At 44.5% G+C, this 23,177-nt stretch overlaps 1 protein-coding gene across 5 annotated transcripts in view; it reads right to left on the bottom strand.

The window, feature by feature from the left end:
* Positions 1-23,177, bottom strand: part of OSMR (oncostatin M receptor) — a 68,059-nt gene that overhangs the window by 5,124 nt on the left and 39,758 nt on the right. For 4 of the 5 annotated variants that reach the window (XR_008685425.2, XM_055422151.2, XM_055422148.2 and 1 more), the window contains 10 exons: positions 20,025-20,294; positions 18,604-18,727; positions 17,459-17,610; positions 15,183-15,325; positions 12,541-12,694; positions 9,253-9,329; positions 7,399-7,621; positions 4,386-4,565; positions 3,111-3,215; positions 433-609 (listed from right to left, as the gene is read on the bottom strand). Coding sequence is in view for 4 of the 5 variants with exons in the window: in XM_055422151.2 (XP_055278126.2) it covers positions 433-609; positions 3,111-3,215; positions 4,386-4,565; positions 7,399-7,621; positions 9,253-9,329; positions 12,541-12,694; positions 15,183-15,325; positions 17,459-17,610; positions 18,604-18,727; positions 20,025-20,294 (1,605 nt within the window). In the remaining variant the exon portion in view is untranslated. The remainder of the gene's footprint in view (positions 1-432; positions 610-3,110; positions 3,216-4,385; positions 4,566-7,398; positions 7,622-9,252; positions 9,330-12,540; positions 12,695-15,182; positions 15,326-17,458; positions 17,611-18,603; positions 18,728-20,024; positions 20,295-23,177) is intronic. The other variant, XM_055422150.2, reaches the window with a different exon arrangement.

Raw genomic sequence — 23,177 nt, 5'->3', positions numbered from 1 at the left:
GCAAGAGTTGCTCCTGATTGGTGGGGGGGGCGGGCCCGGGGGGCGGGGGGACTCAAATCTGCCAGAGAGAAAGTAAGAGCTTGCCAGAGCTACTTAGAATACATTGTGATAAGCTTTAACAAAGTCAAAAAAAGAAAATGAGGTTAGCAAGCAAGTTTCCTGAGCAGTAAGTAGGTTTTCTTAAGGAGCTGGGAGTACTTCAAGTGCTTCTAAAAATACTGGGCCACATTGTTTTTAAGTAAGTTAAAATCCTGGACCCCATCATCCTGTCCACCCTACTAATTTAAGGACGCTATTCGATCATTAGAGCATGCATGCACAGAAAGCAGCCTGGACACGATCAGAGATGGCTGGTAGCCTTTCCAATGATTTCAAGTAAGGAGATCTTGAAACTGTAAATAGATGAAAACAAAACAAAACAGAAAGTGTCACCTGGAAGAACTGTCTTTTCAAATCCATGGTGGCACTTCTCCCCTGCCTTGGATTTCAAGTAGACATAGTACCCTTGTATAAAACCGGTTTGAGATTCGGTGGGATAATCCTTCCAACTCAGAGTGAAGGAGTGGGAGGTCAAGTTACTCATGACCACTTGAGGGTTGTATGAAGGAGCTAAGAAAGGAAGTTGAGATAATGTAAGAGTCACAATTTGGAAGCAGTCTCAGAGCATTCATGTAAATTGAAGGTAGAACCACAGCCCACTCTTATAGGTGCTCATGACAAGTGACGGACTCTTATCTTTTTCTCTGACTTTGTTCGTGAGAGCTGGGAAGGAACAAGCTTCGTCCTGTTCAAGCCTTGCCTCTAAATGGATGCCTAAAGAGATTCAATAACTTGTGCAAGGTCACACAGCAAAAAAGAAAGGCTTCCCTAGACTTTTTTCTGCGCATGAATTCTAAACAGTGTTTAGAGAAAGAACTGACGTGGGGCAAAGGGAGGAGGAAGGGTTATGTTTGAAGAGGTCAGGGTGGCTTTGAAGGGAGTTTTAGTTTCCAGGCAGTGGCAACTCACAGTTGTCCAAGTGTATGTGTGTGTGTGTTAAGTCGCTTCAGTCGTGTCTTACTCTGCAACCCTATAGACCTTGCCCACCAGGCTCCTCTGTCCATGGGATTCTCCAGGCAAGAAGACTAGAGTGGGCCACATTCCCCCCTCCAGAGGATCTTCCCGACTCAGAGATTGAGCCCACAACTCTTAGGTCTCCTGCCTTGGCAGGAGGGTTCTTCACCACTAGTGCCACCTGGGAAGGCGCTGTCCAAGTGGGGGAAGAGTTTATTCTGAGGCTGCCCTGAGCCTGTTTCAGCACATAGGCTGGTGCCCGCCTGGCCTGTGCCCACAAGCACACACAGAAACACCCCTCCTGCCTGTCTGGGACAGTACCCACTCAGTGGAGAATACCGAGAGCTGGTCTGATTGATGCAAGGTAACCAAGGACCCAGCCTCCCAGCTCCTGGTGGGTGTGAGACCCTGGCTGCCAAGAAGCTAAATGAGCAATCATATGAGAGGATCAAAACTTGCCCACCTTGCTGGTGGAATCAAAGAACAATGTCTGAGAGGGGCAGCAATTTCACAGTATATCTGCCAAGAGTCTTCAAAACTATAAAACTGTATTTAAGTAGCTTAAATCTTCTGGTTCGAGCATTTGACCTCTCCAGTTCAGTTCAGTCGCTCAGTTGTGTCCGACTCTCCGCGACCCCATGAATCACAGCACGCCAGGCTTCCCTGTCCATCACCAACTCCCAGAGTTCACTCAAACTCATGTCCACAGAGTCGGTGATGCCATCCAGCCATCTCATTCTTTGTCGTCCCCATCTCCTCCCGCCCCCAATCCTTCCCAGCATCAGAGTCTTTTCCAGTGAGTCAACTCTTCGCATGAGGTGGCCAAAGTATTGGAGTTTCAGCTTTAGCATCAGTCCTTCCAATGAACACCCAGGATCGATCTCCTTTAGAATGGACTGGTTGGATCTCCTTGCAGTCCAAGGGACTCTCAAGAGTCTTCTCCAGCACCACAGTTCAAAAGCATCAATTCTTCAGCAATCAGCTTTCTTCACAGTTCAACTCTCACATCCATACAATGACCACAGGAAAAACCATAGCCTTGACTAGACGGAAGCAACAGTTAGAACTGGACATGGAACAACAGACTGGTTCCAAATAGGAAAAGGAGTACGTCAAGGTTGTATATTGTCACCCTGCTTATTTAATTTACATGCAGAGTACATCATGAGGAACGCTGGGCTGGAAGAAGCACAGGCTGGAATCAAGATTGCTGGGAGAAATATCAATAACCTCAGATATGCAGATGACACACCACCCTTACGGCAGAAAGTGAAGAGGAGCTCAAAAGCCTCTTGATGAAAGTGAAAGAGGAGAGTGAAAAGGTTGGCTTGAAGCTCAATATTCAGAAAACGAAGATCATGGCATCTGGTCCCATCACTTCATGGGAAATAGATGGGGAAACAGTGGAAAGAGTGTCAGACTTTATTTGACCTCTAGGACTTTATTTAAAAACCATTATCAGAGCAATGGACAAAGATTCAGCTAAAATAATGGTAAGTCATATAAGGGATAAGGGGATTTGGCCAAGAAAAAGAGAGAGATTGAATATTAGAGATTACAAGAAAACTGAGGGTGAATTTTATAGTTTTTAATTGAAAAGAATTAATCATCCTAAAAGTCCAAAGATGGGTGATTTGCCATATGCAAACAATGAGGCAGTTTGCACTCATAATGACTGAAAAGTTAAATATTACTTAGTGACATGAGTCAAAAAGGACTTTACAAACCTGCATAGAGTAAGATCTGATTTTTATATAAAAGTATATGCCTGTACTGAGAAAGGACACACACAAAACATTAATTCTGGATATGTGCTATTGGGTGGCAAAGTCGGCCAGAGTTTTGTCTTCTTTTGCATAACATTTCATGAATTGTCTTTAATGAAACTGTTTTATGTTTATGATTAAAAATTAATGTTTTAAAAAGCCCAATGGTCAGAATTAATAGCACACTGAGAATTAGGATAGGTGCTGTAATTCTCCTAAAGCTGAAGCAAAGAGTCTCTGAAGTGTCCTGAACACGCCTACCCATGGACACAGTAAATGCTTTAAACTCACCCAGTTCCTCCAAATAGCCAGCTTTTTTCTCTAATAAATGCGCCATCCTTTTTGTAGAAATTTCATAAATTCTGAAGTTGTAGCGAACCCCTGGTCTAAAAGCACCTAGAGAAGAAAAGTCAACAGATTGTCAATAACACAGGATGACGTTCTCTTTACTTCTGAAAAGGAAAAGAATGAAAAATGAATTTGGGTCCCCTTAAAACTGTTCCTCGGAGTTTCTGCCCTTCATCTCTACCATCTTCTTCCCTCCTTCCCCTGAGCCTTGAAATCCTCCAGCATTTCTGACAAAGGGGGACTGTTTTCTACATCATCCTCTCGATTAAGAGCTCTCAAAATACCCTTATCCGTGTGCACAAAACGGGGTGCACAGAATTCAACCAGAACCAGAAAACCATGTAAAACTCTCTTTTGACTGTAAGTCTCCCGCCAGCGACTCGCCCTTTCTCCACCCATGAGAGGCAAGCGCCTGAAGATCTGCTTCCAGTAACTCACCTTCCCCGCACCCCTAACCTCTAACGCTGCTCAAGACAGGGGAAGACTCCTCCTCATTCCCACCAGCCACCCGAATGACCCCACTGGGCCTCCTCTGTCACCCTCAAGTGGTGGGGGGTGGTGGTTTAGTCGCTAAGTCATATCCTACTTTTGCAACCCCATGGACTGTGGCCCATCAGGCTCCTCTGTCCGCTGTCCATGGGATTTCCCAGCAAAACACTCAAGTGGGTTGCAATTTCCTTCTCCATCAATCACTCTCTGGATCAACATTCCTACATCTCTACCTCCTTCCCAGCAGATGGCGCCACTAACCCACTGCTCAAGCCACTGACCTAGGCTCCTTAAACTGTTACACCTGCAACCTGGAAAAGGCAAATCCAGTGTGGCTGGGAGAGACCAAGCTCTACAAGTTGTATTGAAACTGAAGGAGTTGATAATCAACTCCCATCAACTCTACTCCTATGTCTTCCAAATCTACATCTTTGCTTTTGTAAAAGCTCTCAGGACAACTGTTACAAAGTTCCTTTGCTATTCATTTGAGACTGCTGGTTTAGAACAAATTCATGAACCTTATGAACACCTATCCAGCCTTACATCTGGATGGCTCTGTAAAAGTAAATATAAAGGTCAAAACTTAGGCCACGTCACTGCAAAACTTGAACTCCAAGACCCACGTGGAATTTGGCATTATCAGTGAGCACAGAGTATCTGAGATGGTCCAGAAATCCTACTTGAACCGGGTGGATGGAGCAAGATGGTAATATAGAAGGTTCTTCTTACCCGAGCTAATGACTGTGCCTGTGGTAGTGGGGCCTAGGTTTTTCCACCGGAGAATACAGGGCAGGTTCTGGGGACCGTCACACCACTCCACAACGTAACCTGTGGCATTTCTGGATTGGGGTTTCCAAGACATGGGAAATCCATCCTCTGTACCATTCATTCTTCCTTCTTCAACATTTTCTGTACGTTACAAAGAGGGCAATGCTTCAGATTTAATTAATCAGACATTCTGCAAAAATATCTAAAAAAAATAAGCTTGAACGTGCTGTGTATCTAGCAGTTCCAAGCCTTCCCCCTGTAATTGCAACAGGGCTTAGGATAAGGGCAGGAGGGATGTTTTCATCAGGTTTTTCCTACCTCTCACTCCCAATAAATATTCACACCCACCCCTCAAATGTCCCTTGTCCTGAGAGACCCAAGGAAACATCAGCTCCTAAGATAGGGATCAGCAGGCAGGACCGCTGGTAGAACAAATCCAGCCTCGAAAGCTTGTTTTTACTAAAAACAGTTCTAAGGTTTTTAAAGTGTTGTTAAAAACAGAGGATAGAGAACACAGATCGGAAAATGATGATTGTTGTGCCTACATTAATGTCTAAAATATTTATGCTCTGCCTTTTTACTGAAAAGTAGTTGATCTTTGACCTAGAACTGTGTCTGGTACTTGATCTACTTTCAAAAATTACCTTGATTAATTCAGCTTATTCCCCCACACAATGCTGGCTGCCCCGGAATGAACTCCTGTCTCCAAGATGTTAGGGGCAGAAACTGAGGTGATCGCAGAGAAAAAAAAGGAAACAACGATTCACGTGCGTACTCAGTCAGATTATGGAGGGTGTGACAGAACTTATGTACTTATGGCCTAGGATGCTGCCTCAACGTATTTTATGCACCTGGGGGGTCTTCCTAACATCCGACAATTGGACAAAAGATGATGGTCTCAACGGACTACAGCTCTGCTGATTTCAAGCAGGTCAGTCTAGATCTGGAGGGATGAGAACTTCTGTTTCCAAGGCTGATCCCACAGCCTCCCACTGTTCAGAAGGCAGCAGACCCAGGTGGTCACTTGAGTGAAAGCAGACTCTGATCAAGGACTGGGCGTGCAAGCAGCTGTTCAGAGAGGCAACCAGTGTGGTACAAGCAAATATGACATCAGTTGAGTTCAGTTCAGTCGCTCAGTCGTGTCCGACTCTCCGCGACCCCATGAATCACAGCACGCCAGGCCTCCCTGTCCATCACCAACTCCCGGAGTTCACTCAAACTCATGTCCACAGAGTCGGTGATGCCATCCAGCCATCTCATTCTCCGTCGTCCCCTTCTCCTCCCGCCCCCAACCTTTCCCAGCATCAGAGGGGCTTAATACTCCAAATGTACTTCCTGTTTCTCTGCAATTCATATCTGATGAGGCATCTTTTCTTTTATCTGGCAATTCTAATTACAGCTGAATGTTGATGGGTGCTATTAAATTTTCCAGGGCACCAAATTATCATCCAGCTGGGAGCACCCAAACAAATGTGCAGCCCCAGGTATAAGGTCAGGGGTTCCCCACGAAGGCCTGTGTCTATCCTACCCACACAGCTTCTCTTTCTTCATCAGAGACCCAAATCTCTTTCATGTTGAAACTGACATTTTCCATTTATTCACACTGACTATAATTTCACCCCAAACTTAAAGCATAACTCTCCCAAGCTGCATCTCTAACCTTGCAAATATGTCTGGAGAAGTGAAGGGAAAGGCAAAGAAAAAGGCAATCTTTTATTTTCAGTCATTCACGCTTTAGCATGAATTGGCTGAACCTCCTTGGTCTGTCTCATAGCACATCAGTGCCCTTATCCACTCTAGAGACATAAGAATCTGGACCATATCGGAAGGGTGGATAGAGCCTCACAAGGGGACGCAGTGGGTTCTGAAGGCAGGGCATGAGGAAGGAAGATGGGGTGGGAACCCACAGATGGGGTGACCCCAAAACAGAGAACAGTGTTTAGCAGAGTTGTTTGAGCTGAGCCTCACTGGACGTAGTGTTTCTTTTATCTATCAGCTCCCCTAGGAGCGAATGAAATGCCCAGCTTTCCTGTTCTGTTCCTAATAAAGACAGAATACAACTATTCACTTCCTTCTCTGATACAGTTCTTCAAAAGCAAAGGTTATGTCAAGTAACTCCTTAGTTTTTCTTCTGTGGCACAATCCGGATTTCTTTTTCTTACTTGACACACTGGATGGTTCTTAACCAAAATAAATAACACAAAATAATAACACCCTCCAATCTAGCCCGTTTAACCTACATGTAAGCCTAATTTGAATAACAGGTATAAAGCGACCTGACCTAACCCCACAAGCAGGGTCTGACGATTTTTACAGCAGTAACTGAAGGGTGACATTACTGCAAGGTTCACAAATGAATTTAGGATGTCTGTGTGGTGCTGTCCAAGTGTGCAGTGTCTCAGAGTGTGTACCACTGGGGGCGGGTTAGTACAACCAACCTCTTCTCATAGCTCTCCCAGGAAGGAAAGTAACTCCACTGTTGATCGTACGTGTATGGTCGTCTCCACCTTGTTTGGACTTTCACAGGCTAAGTGTTTAGACAGTTATCACCATTTATTCCACAGCTTTGGCAAAGCCCTTCTTGAAAGATGATGCTAGTTCTCCTTGTGGCCAAGATTGATAAAATATTTTGCCATAAAAGAAATGCAACTCATATTCCATAAGCCACAAAGCATGTTCATACCAACTCTAACTCTGTTTGTGTTGCATTTATTTGAATAAAATTTGAGATATCTTCCCAAATCAGTGGAAGAATCCCTGGAAGGGAAATGTTCTGAGCCATGGCTGAAATCTTCCCACACCGAGAACTGTCCTAGAAACCCACCAACATGCCTCGACCCAAAGAAAATGACAGACAGTGTTTGGCAGCTACATCTTTTGTCTCTCCAAACTACTCTTTCCAGTTTATCCATATCTACCAAATAACACCATCAACATTTTCCTAGAGAAGAAAAACAAAACCAAAGAAACTCACCATTTCCAGGATGTCCAGAAATGGCAACTGTGGAAGCTGGAGAAGAGCCCGCACTGTTGTGAGCCGTGACGTGGATCTGGTAAGAACTCTGATTGAGGGTTACTTTCGTGCTGTTGGCTGGAGCAGGGACAGAGAGGACCTCTAAACTGGAGGGTTCATCAAGATTTTCCACAACTACATTATAGAACAGGATCTTCCCGTTGGTATGTACTTTTGCTAGAGGCTGAAAAAAATATTGACAATCATTTCAACTTGGGCTTCCCTCTGAATAAGAGTTTGCTCGATTACTTTCTCATCTTTTCTCTCCTTTGATTGCCTTATCCACACACACACACACACACACACACACACACAGAGCAAATTAAAACAGTTTAAGAGAGAAAATAACCTTCTAAATAAACCACACTTGAAATCAGACATTCTAACTAAACTTGAGTAGAGAATAGGATCATTTGGGGGTGAGCTTAAGAGCATATCATGTCCAAAGGGTGACCAGTTAAGGAATCGAGAGGAAGGGGGTTATTTAGCCTGGATTAAAACACACTTGGTGAATATGGACTCAGTCGGTAAAGATTCTGCCTGCAATGCAGGATACAAGTTTGATCCCTGGGTTGGAAAGATCCCCTGGAGGAGGAAATAGCTTCCCACTTCACTACTCTTTCCTAGGAAATCCCATGGACAAAGGAGCCTGGTGGGCTGCAGTCCATGGGGTTGCAAGAGTCAGACAAGACAGCAGCTGAACCACCTCCACCACAGTGAGTACGGAGCAGGGAAGACAGGAGTAACCCCAGAGAGGAGGGGGCTGGGCTCCTGGAATGCTTCCCTCCACCAGCTGTGTCACCCCCTTGCCCCCAGGCTGTGCTTCCCCAGACCCAGGGCCCACGGTCCCTCATTTAGATGATCCTGCAGGTTGCAGAGAATTCTCTGTCCACACAACCCTCAGCCCACTCCCAAGGCCTGAACCCCCAGCCAGATGGTGCCCCCTGATGTGTGCACCCCCAGACCTGAGATCAGGCTGGGGCAGCTGCTGGCTCGGGGTATGGACAGAACCCGCCTGTATAGACTGGCGCGTCCACATGTGTGCACGAGCCCCCGAGTGGGGAGGACCAGAGTGGAGATGGGAAGAAAAGTGCTGGGGCCAGCTCCCCCAGCACAGCCATGCTTTAGCACTAAACACTGAGGAATTCAAGAGCTCTGAGTGGGGCTTCCCTGGTGGCTCGGATGGTAAAGAATGTGGGAGACCTGGGTTTGATCCCTGGGTTGAGAAGATCCCCTGGAGGAGGGCATGGCAACCCACTCCAGTATTCTTGCCTGGAGAATCCCCATGGACAGAGGAGCCTGGTGGGGTACAGTCCATGGGATCAAAAAGAGTTGGCCATGACTTTGCAACTAAATCACCACCACCACCATCTCAACACAAACCAGGCCTTCCACGCTGTCATGAAGGCATGTTAGTCAACATAAAAAGACTAGATTGATTTCTGTTACAATCTTTTAGCTTGACTTATAACTTTCAAATATAAATATTCATAACTTTAAAATATGGTATATATTTCTCCACTTCTCCTCATGCCCTGGGCCTTGAAGATTTTAGGAGCAGGCCTGTGGGGAAGTTAGGAGATGCAGTTCTAACCAACAGAACCAGCCACCTGGGCAAGGCAAGAGGCTGCCGAGGAAGGAGGCACTGGTCCAGTGTTAGGGGTATGGATGCGGAGCGGGGGTTCCCAGACCAGGTCAGAAATTCTAGTGGATTCCTGGGAAGAGTCCTTCCAATCAAAAGACTACATCAGTATCTAATCTCGGTGAAAAGTTAATGACCAGCAAAAATGTCTTTCTAAACCTCTGGCCTCTTACCTTCCAGAACAAGGTCACCGTTGGATGTCCTGACACAAATGTCACATCTCTCCAGACATCGGGCGCCTCCGAAGGAGCTGAAATGAACCAAAGGAAAGCTCCTGGGTCACAACATGGACGTAGAACAATACTTTCAACCTTCCTCTAGTTCGGTCAGCTAAGTGACCACGGCCAGCCCGACCTGAGGCCTGCATCTCGGTTTTTCCCTCTCTGTGATGTCCACCCACTTGGCCATGGCCACACTGTTCACTCCTCACAAGGGGCAGGCACACAGTAGGTGCTTCACAAAAGGGCTGCTAACATCGGAACGGGATGTGACACGGGGCCCTTTGTGAAACTCAAGCCTCAGAGCTTCTAGAAGCTACCAAGGAATTTTGGAACCTTGCGTCAGTCCAATGCTAGGAGATTAGTTAGTCAAATTTTCCATTTCTCTAATTTCTAGGTGAAGTAAACCGTTGCTACTTCCTTGCCTCTCTGGTGGAGGCTGCACTTGGACACCGTCAAGTGGAGCCCAGTTCTCCTGACTGCACACTGGCTGGCCCGTGGCTGTGGTCAGAGCCTGGGACCCCTTCCGTGTCCCCCTCCTCCCCAAGAACACCCATCCCCCAGTTCCTGGCCTGAGCCTGGGGAAGTTCCCTGTGTGTGGGCCCTCGGGGCACAGGCTGCAAACCTCCCCCTGCACGCCTCTCCCTGCTCTGTTCCAGAAGACCTTGCCGCCTTGTCATTCTTGCCATTAAACTGCAGGCCAGTGATTTATGACTGGATTCAACATATCTCTGTGGAAGAAACTGTTTTGCAACATAACATAAAATTTTAATTCTCTGCTTTATGAAAATATACAGTCCCCAACAACTGAAATTTTTTTTTAAAAAAATGAAAAAAAATTTTTTCATATGGCTGCTAATACTCTCTATTCAATATGAAGGTGACTGTATATTTTTAAAATCTTTGCGACCCCATGGATGTTAGCCTCCCAGGCTCATCTGTCCATATGATTCCCCAGGCAAGAATACCGGAGTGGGTTGCCATTCCCTTCTCCAGAGGATTTTTCTGACCCAAGGATTGAACCCAGGTCTCCTGTATAACAGGCAGATTCTTTACCATCTGAGCCAGATGAAACCTCTGAAATTTAAGAGTCTTTTTTTTTTTTTCTGTAGTTGCTAACACTTTCTAGCACAACATAAAGGTGACCATATATTTTTAAAATCTATTAACAGGCAGATTTCACTTTGCTAAACAAGCCATCAGAGAATCCAATATTGTCAAAAACATATTGAAAATCTCAGGCCCCATAAGACCTCAGTGCAGAATCTTCCGCTGCTGGTTTGTACGTGACCACCTGCACGAAAAGAGAACAGCAGCATAGCTGATGGTGCTCCATATTTATGTCACTACAATATCTTCTCATGGGGTCATTTATCTCTGCTCACCGTGATTCTGCTTGAGTAGGATTAAAATACATATAAACATTGACTCTGCCAGCATTGAGCAAAGTGTTATCAGAGTTGAAAAAGTATCTATAGGTTCATCATCAGTAGATTCATCTGCTTTTATTATCATCAAAAGCAAAGTTAAGCATTTTCAGACTTATGAAATTATAATCTAAATAAACTAGTTACCAAAAATGCTAAAAAAAAATGCAAAGTTTTTTCTTTCCACTAAGTTTAGGTATAATGTTGGAATACACTTGCAAAAAATAATCCCAAAGCAAAGCAATATTAAAGTACAAAGTATTAGGATGAAGCAAAAACTTCTTTGTTCAGTTGCTTCAGTTGTGTCAAATTCTTTGTGACCCCATGGACTATAGTTCCACTGTCCATGGGATTCTCCAGGCGAGAATACTGGAATGGGTTGTCATGTCCTTCTCCAGAGGCTCTTCCTGACCTGGAGACTGAACTCGCATCTCCTGTGTCTCCTGCATTGCAGGAGGATTCTTTACCCACTGAGCCACCTGAAGTCCACAATTGAGGAATACACCACATTACCATCAGGATCAGGGTTCTCTGCTCCAAGGATTCTTGGGGGGGGTCTATAAGACTAGAAAAAGATGAGTGGACTCTTGGAGGGGCTGACGAAGGGAAAGCCTACTGGGCACCTCCTGTGACCAGCCCAGGTGTGGATTTTGGTGCACTGCCCTCGCTACCCCCTCAGTTCAGAGTGCTTTAAAATGTCCCCTCCAGGCTGAAACAGAAAAAAACTCCACAGCCCACAGACACGAATAGCAAGATGGAATCAAATATATATAATCCTTCCTTAGGCAGCAGAACAGCCCGGATTTGAGTCCACAAACTCTCCAGGCTGCAATAACACCCCCGAGAGACACGCCAGGCAGGCTGCAGTCTGGGTGAGGGGGAAGCTCTGGAGTCAGCTGGCCTGGGTGTGAGCCGCAGTCCTGACTCAGCCCCTTGCTGGCGGGGCCTGTGAAACTCCTCATCCTCCCTGTGCCTCCCGGGCCTCATCCACCGAGTGAGGAGACTAACAGGAGCTGCTGCACGGCGGTGGGAGGATTGGAGGAAAACACTGGAACCCTTGGAGCGGCGTCTGGCACATACTAAACACTCTGCTCTGTTTACTGTTGTTAGGTCCCTGCTGCTCATTAACTGCAAACTAGGCGCGTCTCCCCAGTCTAGGGGCCCAGGCTGCCTCATGTGTTAACCGGGCAACGGTATGACTATTACATGGGATTGGAAGGAGATGAATGCAGGGCTGAGCCATCTCATCTCCTGAGCAATACTTGTGGTCTAAAACATAATTATTTGGGAAGAAAACTCTCTGCTCAGTCATTACTGAGGAAACAACCTCTGAGAGCATCATGAGAAGGCTCCCAGTTTGCTGTCGCTGGAACGACTTAACAATGATGATTAAGTTTCCAGATACTACCTTTCCAAACACAGCCCAAGGCTGTTTTCTATGACATCAGAGCTTTCCTCAGCACAAATGCTACTGTTTGTCCCCAGGCCTGAATGAAAAGTTCACACTTATTTACAGAGCCCCAGTTCCAACAGGAATCCAGCAATACCAGGAACTTAGAAACCACTTTGGAAAGCTAAAAATCCCAGAGAAAATGTTCAGTAGAAATAACTTGGATGGCAAATAAATGTCTGAGGTAGATGTCTTCCCACCCACATTTCGTTAGGTATTAAATTCACTTTTTCTTTTTTTAAAGATGGTACTCAGCCTCTGCTGTAATACCCCTGAGTTTTTGGTACAATCAGAAGTTCTCAGGGAAGCTCACCCATCTCCTGTCAGTCAGTTTAGATTCTTGAGATGTCAGGGAGTTGAACGTACCAGCTTCACCTGTGGTGAATTTTTGGCTAATTGATTCACTCCATTTCCAGAAGTGGTCAGCATAAGCACAGCATACACGGGCCATATAGTCTGTGTCCGGCTCCAGTTCACTTAAAAGGTACTCACCATTCACCCTGACGGAGACATTGTGTTGCTTGATTTAAAAAAAAAAAAAAGATGAGGTGGGGAGGAAGAAGAAGACATAAGTACTGGTGAGCACACTTTATTGTAAAGCCAAATCACACACAGAACATTTAGACCTGGAGTACAACTAGCTCTTTGAGGAAAAATATCTCTAAATTCTAGAAGTTTATGAATAATTTCCTGGACCTTTTTTTCTTTTAAATTGGAATAGAACTGATTTACAATGTTGTGTTAGCTTCTGCTGTACAATGAAATGAATCGTCTACATGTATACATTATATATATACATATATATATACACACACACACATTCACCTCCCTCTTGGACCTCCCTCCCACCTCATATCATCCCACCCTTCTTGGTTATCACAGAGCACCGAGCTGAGCTTCCTGTGCTAAATAGCAGCTTCTCGCTAGTCATTTTATATAGGTTGGTAAAGAAGTAATTGTGGTTTTGGACCATGAATTTTAAATCATTATCAGTTCAGTTCAGTTGCTCAGTCGTGTCCGACTCTCTGTGACCCCATGAATCACAGCATGCCAGGCCTCCCTGTCCATCACCAACTCCCGGAGTTCACTCAAACTCATGTCCATCGAGTCGGTGATGCCATCCAGCCATCTCATTCTCTGTCGTCCCCTTCTCCTCCCGCCCCCAATCCTTCCCAGCATCAGAGTCTTTTCCAGTGAGTCAACTCGTCGCATGAGGTGGGAAAGTATTGGAGTTCCAGCTTTAGCATCAGTCCTTCCAGTGAACACCCAGGATTGATCTCCTTTAGAATGGACTGGTTGGATCTCCTTGCAGTCCAAGGGACTCTCAAGAGTCTTCTCCAGCACCACAGTTCAAAAGCATCAATTCTTTGGTGATCAGCCTTCTTCACAGTCCAACTCTCACTAGGCTCAAACACATATTTATTAAGCAAAATAGGAACCATTACAATCCACACGTTTTTGCCAATAAGAAATAAGTTGGTTTATTCCTGTAGCGTAAAATCGGTGCTTTGGGATTCGTCAAACTCTTGGAAAGCATTTTCTGCCTCTTGCTGGTTGTGGAAGATTTTCCCTGCAAAACATTGTTGAGATGCTTGAAGAAGTGGTAGTTGGTTGGCGAAAGGTCAGGTGAACATGGTGGATGAGGCAAGGCGTCACAGCCCAATTCATTCAACTTTCGAAGCATTGGTTGTACAATGTCCATTCAGACATTGTCATGCAGAAGAACTGGGACTGTTCCGCTGACCAATGCCAGGAACTGCAGTTTTTAGTGCATCTCATTGATTTGCTGAGCCTACTTCTCAGATGTAATGGTTTCGCCAGTATTCAGAAAGCTGTAGTGGATCAGACAGGCAGCAGACCATCAAACAGTGACCATGACCTTTTTTTGGTGCAAGTTTGGCTTTGGGAAGTGTTTTGGAGCTGCTTCTAGGTCCAACCACTGAGCTGGTCATCACCAGTTGTCATATAAAATCCACTTTTCATCACACATCAAAATCCGATCAAGAAATGGTTCACTGTTTTTGCATAGAATAAGAAATGATGACATTTTAAAATGATGATGTTTGTGCTTTCTGGTCAATTAATGAGGCACCCACTTACAGAGACTTTTCACTTTTCCAGTTTGCTTCAAATATTGAATTACCATAGAATGATCAGCACTGAGCTCTTTGGCAACTTCTTCTGTAGTTGTAAAATGATTCTCTCAATTGGTTATTGTCAATTTCTGATGGCCAGTCACTGCACTCCTCATCTTCAAGGCTCTTGTCTCCTTTGCAAAATTTCTTGAACCACCACTGCGCTATACACTCGTTAGTAGTTCCTGGGCCAAATGCATTGCTGTTGCGAGTTGCCTCTGCTAATTTATGGCCCATTTTGAACTCTAATAAAATGGTTTGAATTTGCTTTTTGTCTAACATCATTTCCCTAGTCTAAAATAAATATAAAATAAACAGCAAGTCACAAGTCATTAGCAAAAAACATAAAGTGAGAAGTGCACATTAAAATGATGCATATCATAACTACATTTATTTAAGAATGTATTCTAATATCAAACAGTAAAATTCAACAATGCAAAACCATGATTACTTTTGCACCAACCGAATACATGGTAGGGTTTATATGTCAATCCCAATCTCCCAAATCATGCCACTCCTCCTTCCCCTCACCCCCATGTTCGCATGTCCATTCTCTATGTCTGCATCTCTATTTCTGCCTTGGAAATAGGTTCATCTGTACCATTTTCTAGATTCCACATTATGCATTAATATATGATAATTTTTTTCCCATTTCTGACTCACTTCACTCTGTATGACAGACTGGTGCATCCATATATCTACATATGGCCTACTTTCATTCTTTTTAGTGGTTGAGTAATATTCCTGGACCTTGTAAACAGATGATCCCTTCCATTGAACCCACAGAGAAATAAAAATTTCAAGAGATTTTATATTCACTAGTCTCTGTTCAGACATAAAGAAATTTTTGAAAATAGAAAGTTAAGCTCTTACTTGTATCACTTTTCCTTCACCAAGGAGTTGAAGCTGACACAAAAGTGCAGAATTGTTTCCTATGGAGTATACCTTCCAGGTCATGGTGGCATGTGTGGCATTGACATTTTTAGGGAATAAGTTATAGGGAGCCATTGGATGAACTGCCAAAATAAATTTAAAAATAAAAAAAACTCAAGCATAGATCCAAAAAGACTTTGGTAAATAGGCATTTCGTTTTGTCAATGTTTTACCCAATAAGCATTTTTGCTTATTTTTGAGAAAATGACAAATAAAACCAGACTTGCAGCTAAGATGGAGTAAGCCAACTACAGCCTTTCTCTCTCATTGATTATATTAGAAACTCTGGAAAAATATAAAAAGAAACTGAGGACTCTTAAACAAAAACAGGGAAGAACTTAGAGGGGAGTCGAAACTTGGAGAAGTGGCCTATCAAAGAGAATATAACAGAATCCAGAGTCTAACCAAAGTAACTTTAACAATGGCAAGAATACAATTCAAAATCATTTGACATACAAAACAAAACCAAAAAACAGAAAATGCCATCAATTTCAAAGGGAAAAGTCAATCAACAGATATCAACCTCGAGATGACTCATGCATCAAGATGACTCCCTTGAAGCTACAATGATTAGATAAAGACTTTAAAACAGATCCATAAGGTAAAAGTAAATGCACCTGAAATGAACAGAAAGAAAAACACTTCTCAGTGGAGAAAAAACTAGTTTTTAAAAAAGAATTAAATGGAAATTTTAGAACTGAAAGATATCAATTGAATATCTGAAATAAAAACACCTTCCATCTTACCCCCTTCCAGAGCTTCTGTGTGACCTGGCCATTGCCCACCACTCCAGTCTCCTTTCTCTCACAGGAGAGACACAGGACATTCTTTGTGTCCCTGAAACATCCAGAGCATGTTCCCATCCCGAGACCTTTTCTAATTCATTCCTTTTGCTCCAAATGCTCTAGAGGTTTTCTTCCACTTCACCCTTCAGTGCCCTCATCCCATGTGAAGCAGCAGCGCAGGCATTCTCTACTCTCCTTCCTCAATTCTGTCTTCTTCACAGGACTCAGCAATGCTTGGAGTTATGCTGTTAACTTGTTTATATATTTACTGCGTGTCTCCACACCCACCTCTCCACCCTCTCCCCCAGCACACACTAGCACAGATACTCATTAGGGGCAATTACTCAACCCTGTTCACAGCTGGATCCAAAGTGCCTGCTGGATTGGCATCACCCTGTAATTAGCTGACTGACTGAAGTGTTAATTAAACTGAAATCTAAATGATGTGTAGAATTAAGAAGGTAAAAGAAGGACAAGCATTCCAGGAAAAACGAACAGCATGCTTAAAGATTCTGCATTTCATAAAAGAGAAGGGGGTATAATCAAAACACAAACAGCGATATCCAGCTTCAGAGATGTGCAGATCAAATCCATCACAAAATACCACTTTTCATTCATTCAACTGACAAAAATGAAAAGGGCGACAATACCAATTTGGAGAGAATACACTGCTACAGTCACTTTGGAAATGAATTTGGCGTTATCTTGTAAGTTGAACATTTACATTTTCTGAATCCTCACCAATTCTATGCTTAGGTATAGGTATACACTCAAAAAAAAACAAAAAAAAATTATAGGTGTTTACTGGATATATAGATCAAAATACTCTTATTAACACTGTATCCAAGAGCATAAACCTTGAGACAATCTGAAAACCCATCAAAGGAAATGCATGAATAAAATACTGTATCTTTACACAATGAAATACTTTATAGCAGTGAAAACAAATGGACTACACCACTGGATAATATAAGTAAGTGTTAGCATTTTAATATTATATAAAAACAATTACGAGGATTATTACATATAGCTTGATGTCTTTGATATGCATTAAAACAAAATGAAAACAGGATTTCACAAGAAATGAGAATATATCCACAAGCACACACAAAATAAATCTGCCATTTCCGTAGTGGAAGGAACGGGACAGGGGGCTGTGGGATGGGAGATGACATAAGTTATTATCCGATTTCTAGTTTGAACTGAAGGTAAGCTCCTTGGCATTTATTACATTATCAACACAAACAAATAATGGGGACCATGGGCCATGCATGCACCCGTGAAGAGAAGCGTGGCATGAACAATAGTTACAAACTAAAACTTTCACTTAGGATGTGAACTAGGCAGAAATCTCTAGCACATTTACTTGATCACACAGTGTGTCAAACAAAGCTACGCCAGTGACCACAGTGAGCTACACTCAAGTCTCACCTCCATGGATCAGGTTAAAAAGAATATTGACACTTCTTTTTCTAAAGTAGTTTTCAGCCACGAGTGTAAAGTTATACGTTTCTTGTGGGTCTTGAGTTACTTGCCAATCACACCGGTTTCTGTGTTTACAAAGTGTCTTTTTCCCGGAAAATCTTAAAAAAAAACACACACACAACAATTTCAGGGTTTACACTTTTGTCAACACAGATGTGTGTCCCTGAATCCCTTGGGGGACATGTTCAGTGGCTTTCAAACTATGTTCCACGCAACAGCATCGATCCATCACCAGCAAATACTGACGATGAAAATACCGTTTCAAAAAACTCGATTTATGTGGTTAAATATGTAAGGATGAATTGCTGACTTCCCCGTGTGGGTTGTGAGAACTTTCCTTAGTTTACTACTTTCAGTTCAGTTCAGTTCAGTCGCTCAGTCGTGTCCGACTCTTTGCAACCCCATGAATCACAGCACGCCAGGCCTCCCTGTCCATCACCAACTCCCAGAGTTCACTCAAACTCACCTCCATCGAGTCGGTGATGCCATCCAGCCATCTCATTCTTTGTTGTCCCCTTCTCCTGCCCCCAATCCCTCCCAGCATCAGAGTTTTTCCAGTGAGTCAACTCGTCGCATGAGGTGGCCAAAGTATTGGAGTTTCAGCTTTAGCATCAGTCCTTCCAATGAACACCCAGGATTGATCTCCTTTAGAATGGACTGGTTGGATCTCCTTGCAGTCCAAGGGACTCTACTTTGGGTACTCTTAAAAAGTTGAAGATTCCCTGGAGAAGGAAATGGCAACCCACTCCAGTATTCTTGCCTGAAGAATCCCATGGATGGAGGAGCCTGGTGGACTATAGTCCATGGGATCACAAAGAGTCGGACACGACTGAGCGACTTCACTCACTCACTCAGATTACCATACAGTTATTTCACAACAAGATTCACAACTAATGGTCTTATTATTTTTAGGCTCCATTTTCCTTTCACAAAACTTAGCTAGAAAGTATTATATACTTGTGACCCCTTAAGGATTTCTTCCTAACCCTGGCAAGGTGGTGGGAAAATATTTGTTGAAAATTTTTGATATGTTGTCACAAGCACCTCAAACAAGGAAGAATCCGTCACTAATGTAACCAGAGCTCACTTACGATTCAAATAAAGTGTAGGAAGGCAGCTGAATCAAGCCAGTGTCTTTCCCGGGATCCCAAGTACAGGTCAAAGTCTTCAGGTCCCGGGTTTCACAAGAAAAGTCCTTGGGCTCTTCAAGCACTTCTGTCCATACAAAGAAAACGCAGATGAAACACTGAGCAGAAGCTCTTTGTTAAAACACAATTGAAATGGAAAGCTCTCTTTGGGATCTGAGGCCACAGAGTTGCTTTGAACACTGAAAAGTTAACTTCAATAGAGGCCAGCGCATCAGCAGCTCCAGAAAGTCACATTCGGGTACTTCACCTTGGCCCCTTCTCCTTCCTTCCCTGGTGCTTTGCTGGGATGTCACCAGGGACAGCGGGAGTGACTGGGTGAGGTCTGCACTGGTAGCCCCAGAGCTGGCCAGTAAGCACTCAGCAGTCTGGCAACGTGCAGACAGAATGAGCAAAGTGACGAATGAATGGAGTCAGTGTTGCCTGGTGTTTCGTGTTGGATGCTGTGGCTTCGAGAGCCTGGGCTGTGCTTGGGAGGCCAGGAAGCCAGATCTGGGGAACCTGCTAGCTTCAGCAGCTGAAGGCTGAGAGTCCTAAGGAACATACGTGCGGCATCTCCAAGTCCCCAAGGCACTGCTGTTCTGAGAGGACACACAAGGAGTATGGGTGAGCAAGCGTCCAGGAGACTGGAGACGGCCTGTGGCAGGGAAAGCAGCGGGGGAGGAGTTGCAGGTACTGCCCCACTGTGGGGGGGGGGGGGAGGGCAGAGGCTTCAAGACAAAACAGGAGGCCTCGGCAGGTCGGGGGAAGGGGAGCATACACAGATCGGCAAGAGAAGTTCAATGCTGCCTCCTCTCCCCTTCACCACCCAGTTAAGAGCAGTAAAGGCCTCATCTGCTGAAGTCCTGTGGGTGCCGCTACTGATCTTACAGCCCTGCCCGTGTTCCTGTGATCCTCACTACAACCATTACTAGACCCATTCACAGAGCGGGAAACTTGGCCAAGACGGTACACCCAGCCATGGGAAGAAGATTCAAACCCAGGTCTTCCAATTATGACCTTGGCCGCCTCTCTCGGGCCATCCAGCCTGCAGCCTCTCTCCTCCCCGCCCCGCCATCCTGTGGTCATTCCAGCATGGCTCACAGAAAACAGGATATTTTCTCAGTGGTCCAGGTCATGACCTGAACTTTCTCCTTTTTATCACTTGATTTTCTAGGAATAAAATTTCAGTAAGCTCAAGAAAACAACAGGAAATCCGACAAGTATTGCTTCAGAGTATCTCTGACAGAGACTCTCCTAGAAGGCTTGGGAAACAATAGACAACTGAGGCCGCGAGTAGAAATCTTTCCTCTGGGAAAGGAAAAGGAGATTTGATCTCTTCCACGGGAAATGGGAAGGGGGGGCGCACAGAGAATGGGTCCACTCACTTGAGACAAAAAGAACGAGGCCCTCTGGAATACCTCGGCCCTTACAATAGAAATTGGTCCCGGATTTCCTAAAGAAAGAAACGTTCTTCAACTCGAATGCCCATACATTTTGATCAAGTTGTTTTCCATATGTCAGTTCATCTTCCAAATAACAGGATATGTTATCTTGATGGTTCCTAGAAATGTAACAAATAGTGACATCGGAGCCCTCTTCCACCAGCTTATCTTTAGGGAAAACATACAATGGTTGATCTCCAAGTGAACTCTGGGCTGAAAGATAAGAGAAGACAGCTCAGTCAAACTTGGGCTCAAATTCAAACCAGCCCCCTCCTGTCTCACTCTCAACAGATAACCTTACCTTTTTCTACCTACTAGAGAAAACAGGCAGAGAAGGCAATGGCAACCCACTCCAGTACTCTTGCCTGGAAAATCCCATGGGCAGAGGAGCCTGGTAGGCTGCAGTCCATGGGGTCACTAAGAGCCAGACACGACTGAGCGACTTCCCTTTCAATTTTCACTTTCATGCATTGGAGAAGGAAACGGCACCACACTCCAGTGTTCTTGCCTGGAGAATCCCAGGGACAGGGGAGCCTGGTGGGCTGCCGTCTATGGGGTTGCACAGAGTCGGACACGACTGAAGTGACTTAGCAGCAGCAGCAGAGAAAATAGGAACCTAAAAATCTTTTTTGCACACAACAAACCTAAACTTTGTTGTGTGCAAAAAAGTCCTGTGTACCATCACTCTTATCACTATGGGAACATCACTGCTCTGGCTTTCACTGCTGAGACAGCACAGTGACAAATGCCCTGTGGCCCTGTGGATGACCCTCTTATTGCCAGTGATCGGCTGGTTTCCAGGACAGCAATAGCTGCTCTCTATTGATGCTAGTCTTATAGGAGGTCCCATGTTCAGTGCTTACCTATTTTCTCTCTTGTCATCCTTACCACCTTACAGCAAAGGGACAGTCAGGATTGAGCTCAAGTTCGCTCACCCTACAAGTGGCAAAGCCACATTCATACCCACCAGCTTCTGCCTGGTTCCCAAGCCACGTGTCCCTCAGACTCTCTAAATCGTCCTGTAAATCACTCCTTTTCCAGCTTCTCAGATGCTAGTCACCCAAGTATCTCCTTTCACTTCTGTCTTCTTTCTGTATATCCTACTCATCATTCTCCAAGCCTGCCTCCTACCTCCTCTCTACTTGCTCCTCCACTCCCCAAGGAGCTGCCTCTGCCTATCACTAAGCTGTCATCACCCCCTGATCACTTCATGCCCTTCAGTTTAGCTTCTGGCCCACCAGGGCTCGGAAATTGCCATCACTGAGGTCACCCAAGTGGAGTGGCCTGAGGGGTAGGATTTTAAGATCCCCAGGTGCTTCTGTGTGCAACCAGTTGAGAGCCAGTGCTTTGGGGATTAGGAATAATCAGCCTTGAAAGAAATCAAAGAAGACAGGAGCAGATGAAAAGATATGCCCTATTCTTATATTGGAAGAATCAATATTGTCAAAATGACCACACTACCTAAAGCAATCTACAGATCCAATTCAATCCCTATCAAATGACCAATGGCATCTTTCACAGAATTACAACAAAAAAAATTTGTGTGGAAACACAAAAGACCCTGAGAAGCCAAAGCAGTTTTAAGACAGAAAAGAGGAGCTGGAGGAAACAGGCTCCCTGCTTTCAGATTATACTACAAAACTATAGTAATTAGCACAGTATGTCACTGGCACAAAAACAGAAACATAGATCAATGGAACAGGATCAAAAGCCCAGAAATAAACCCACTCACCGATGGTCAATTAATCTATGACAAAGGAGGCAAGAATATACAATAGAGAAAAAAAACAGCCTCTTCAATAAGCAGTACTAAGAAAACTGGACAGCTACATGTAAAACAACGAAATTAAAACATTCTCTAACACCATACATACTGTTTTCATACTGTTCACCGGGTTCTCAAGGCAAGGATACTGTTCTCCAGTGGATCACATTTTGTCAGAACTCTCCACCATGACCCATCCATCGTGGGTGGCCCTACACGGCATGGCTCATAGTTTCATTGAGTTAGACAAGGCTGTGGTCCATGTGGCCAAATTGGTTAGTTTTCTGTGATTGTGGTTTTCAATCTGTCTGTACTCTGATGGAGAAGGATAAGAGGCTTATGGAAGCTTCCTGATGGGAGAGACTGACTTGTTCTGATGGGTGGGGCCATGCTCAGTAAATCTTTAATCCAATTTTCTATTGAAGAGCAGGGCTGTGTTCGCTCCCTGTTACTTGACCTGAGGTCAGACTATGGTGGAGGTAATGAAGATAATGGTGACCTCCTTCAAAAGGTCCCATGCAGGCACTGCTACACTCAGTGCCCCGAAGCCTGCAGCAGTCCACTGCCTACCCACGCCTCCGCCAGAGGCTCCTGGACACTCACGGGCCAGGCTGGGTCAGTCTCCTGTGGGGTCAGTGTGCCTTTCTCCTGGGCCCTAGTGCATACAAGTTTCTGTTTGTGCCTGTCTGTTTCCCCAGTCCCCAGAACAGTATGAAAAGGCAAAAAGGACACTGGAAGATGAACTCCCTAGGTTGGTAGGTGCCCAATATGCTACCAGAGAAGAGTGGAGAACTAACTCCAGAAGGAAGGAAGAGACAGAGCCAAAGCAAAAACGACACCCAGTTGTGGATGGGACTGGTGATGGAAGTAAAGTCCAATGCTGTAAAGAGGAATATTGCATAGTAACCTGGAATGATAGGTCCATGAATCAAGGCGAATTGAAAGTGGTCAAACAGGAGATGGCAAGGGTGAACATCGAGATTTTAGGAATCAGCGAACTAAAATGGACTGGAATGGGTGAATTTAACTCAGATGACCATTATATCTACTACTGTGGGCAGGAGTCCCTTAGAAGAAATGGAGTAGCCATCATAGTCAACAAAAAAGTCTAAAATGCAGTACTTGGATGCAATCTCAAAAATGACAGAATAATCTCTGCTCATTTCCAACGCAAACCATTCAATATCACAGTAATCCAAGTCTATGCCCCGACCAATAATGCTGAAGAAGCTGAAGTTGAACAGTTCTATGAAGACCTACAAGACCTTCTAGAACTAATACCCCAAAAAAGATGTCCTTTTCATTACAGGGGACTGGACTTGGAGTAATGG

The sequence above is a fragment of the Moschus berezovskii genome, chromosome 18 (assembly GCF_049115385.1).
Source record: "Moschus berezovskii isolate FMDL1 chromosome 18, NW_MosBer_1.0, whole genome shotgun sequence".
Lineage (NCBI taxonomy): Eukaryota > Metazoa > Chordata > Mammalia > Artiodactyla > Moschidae > Moschus > Moschus berezovskii.
The sequence above is the reverse complement of the archived record's forward strand: the minus strand, read 5'-3'. Positions and strand labels throughout refer to the sequence as shown.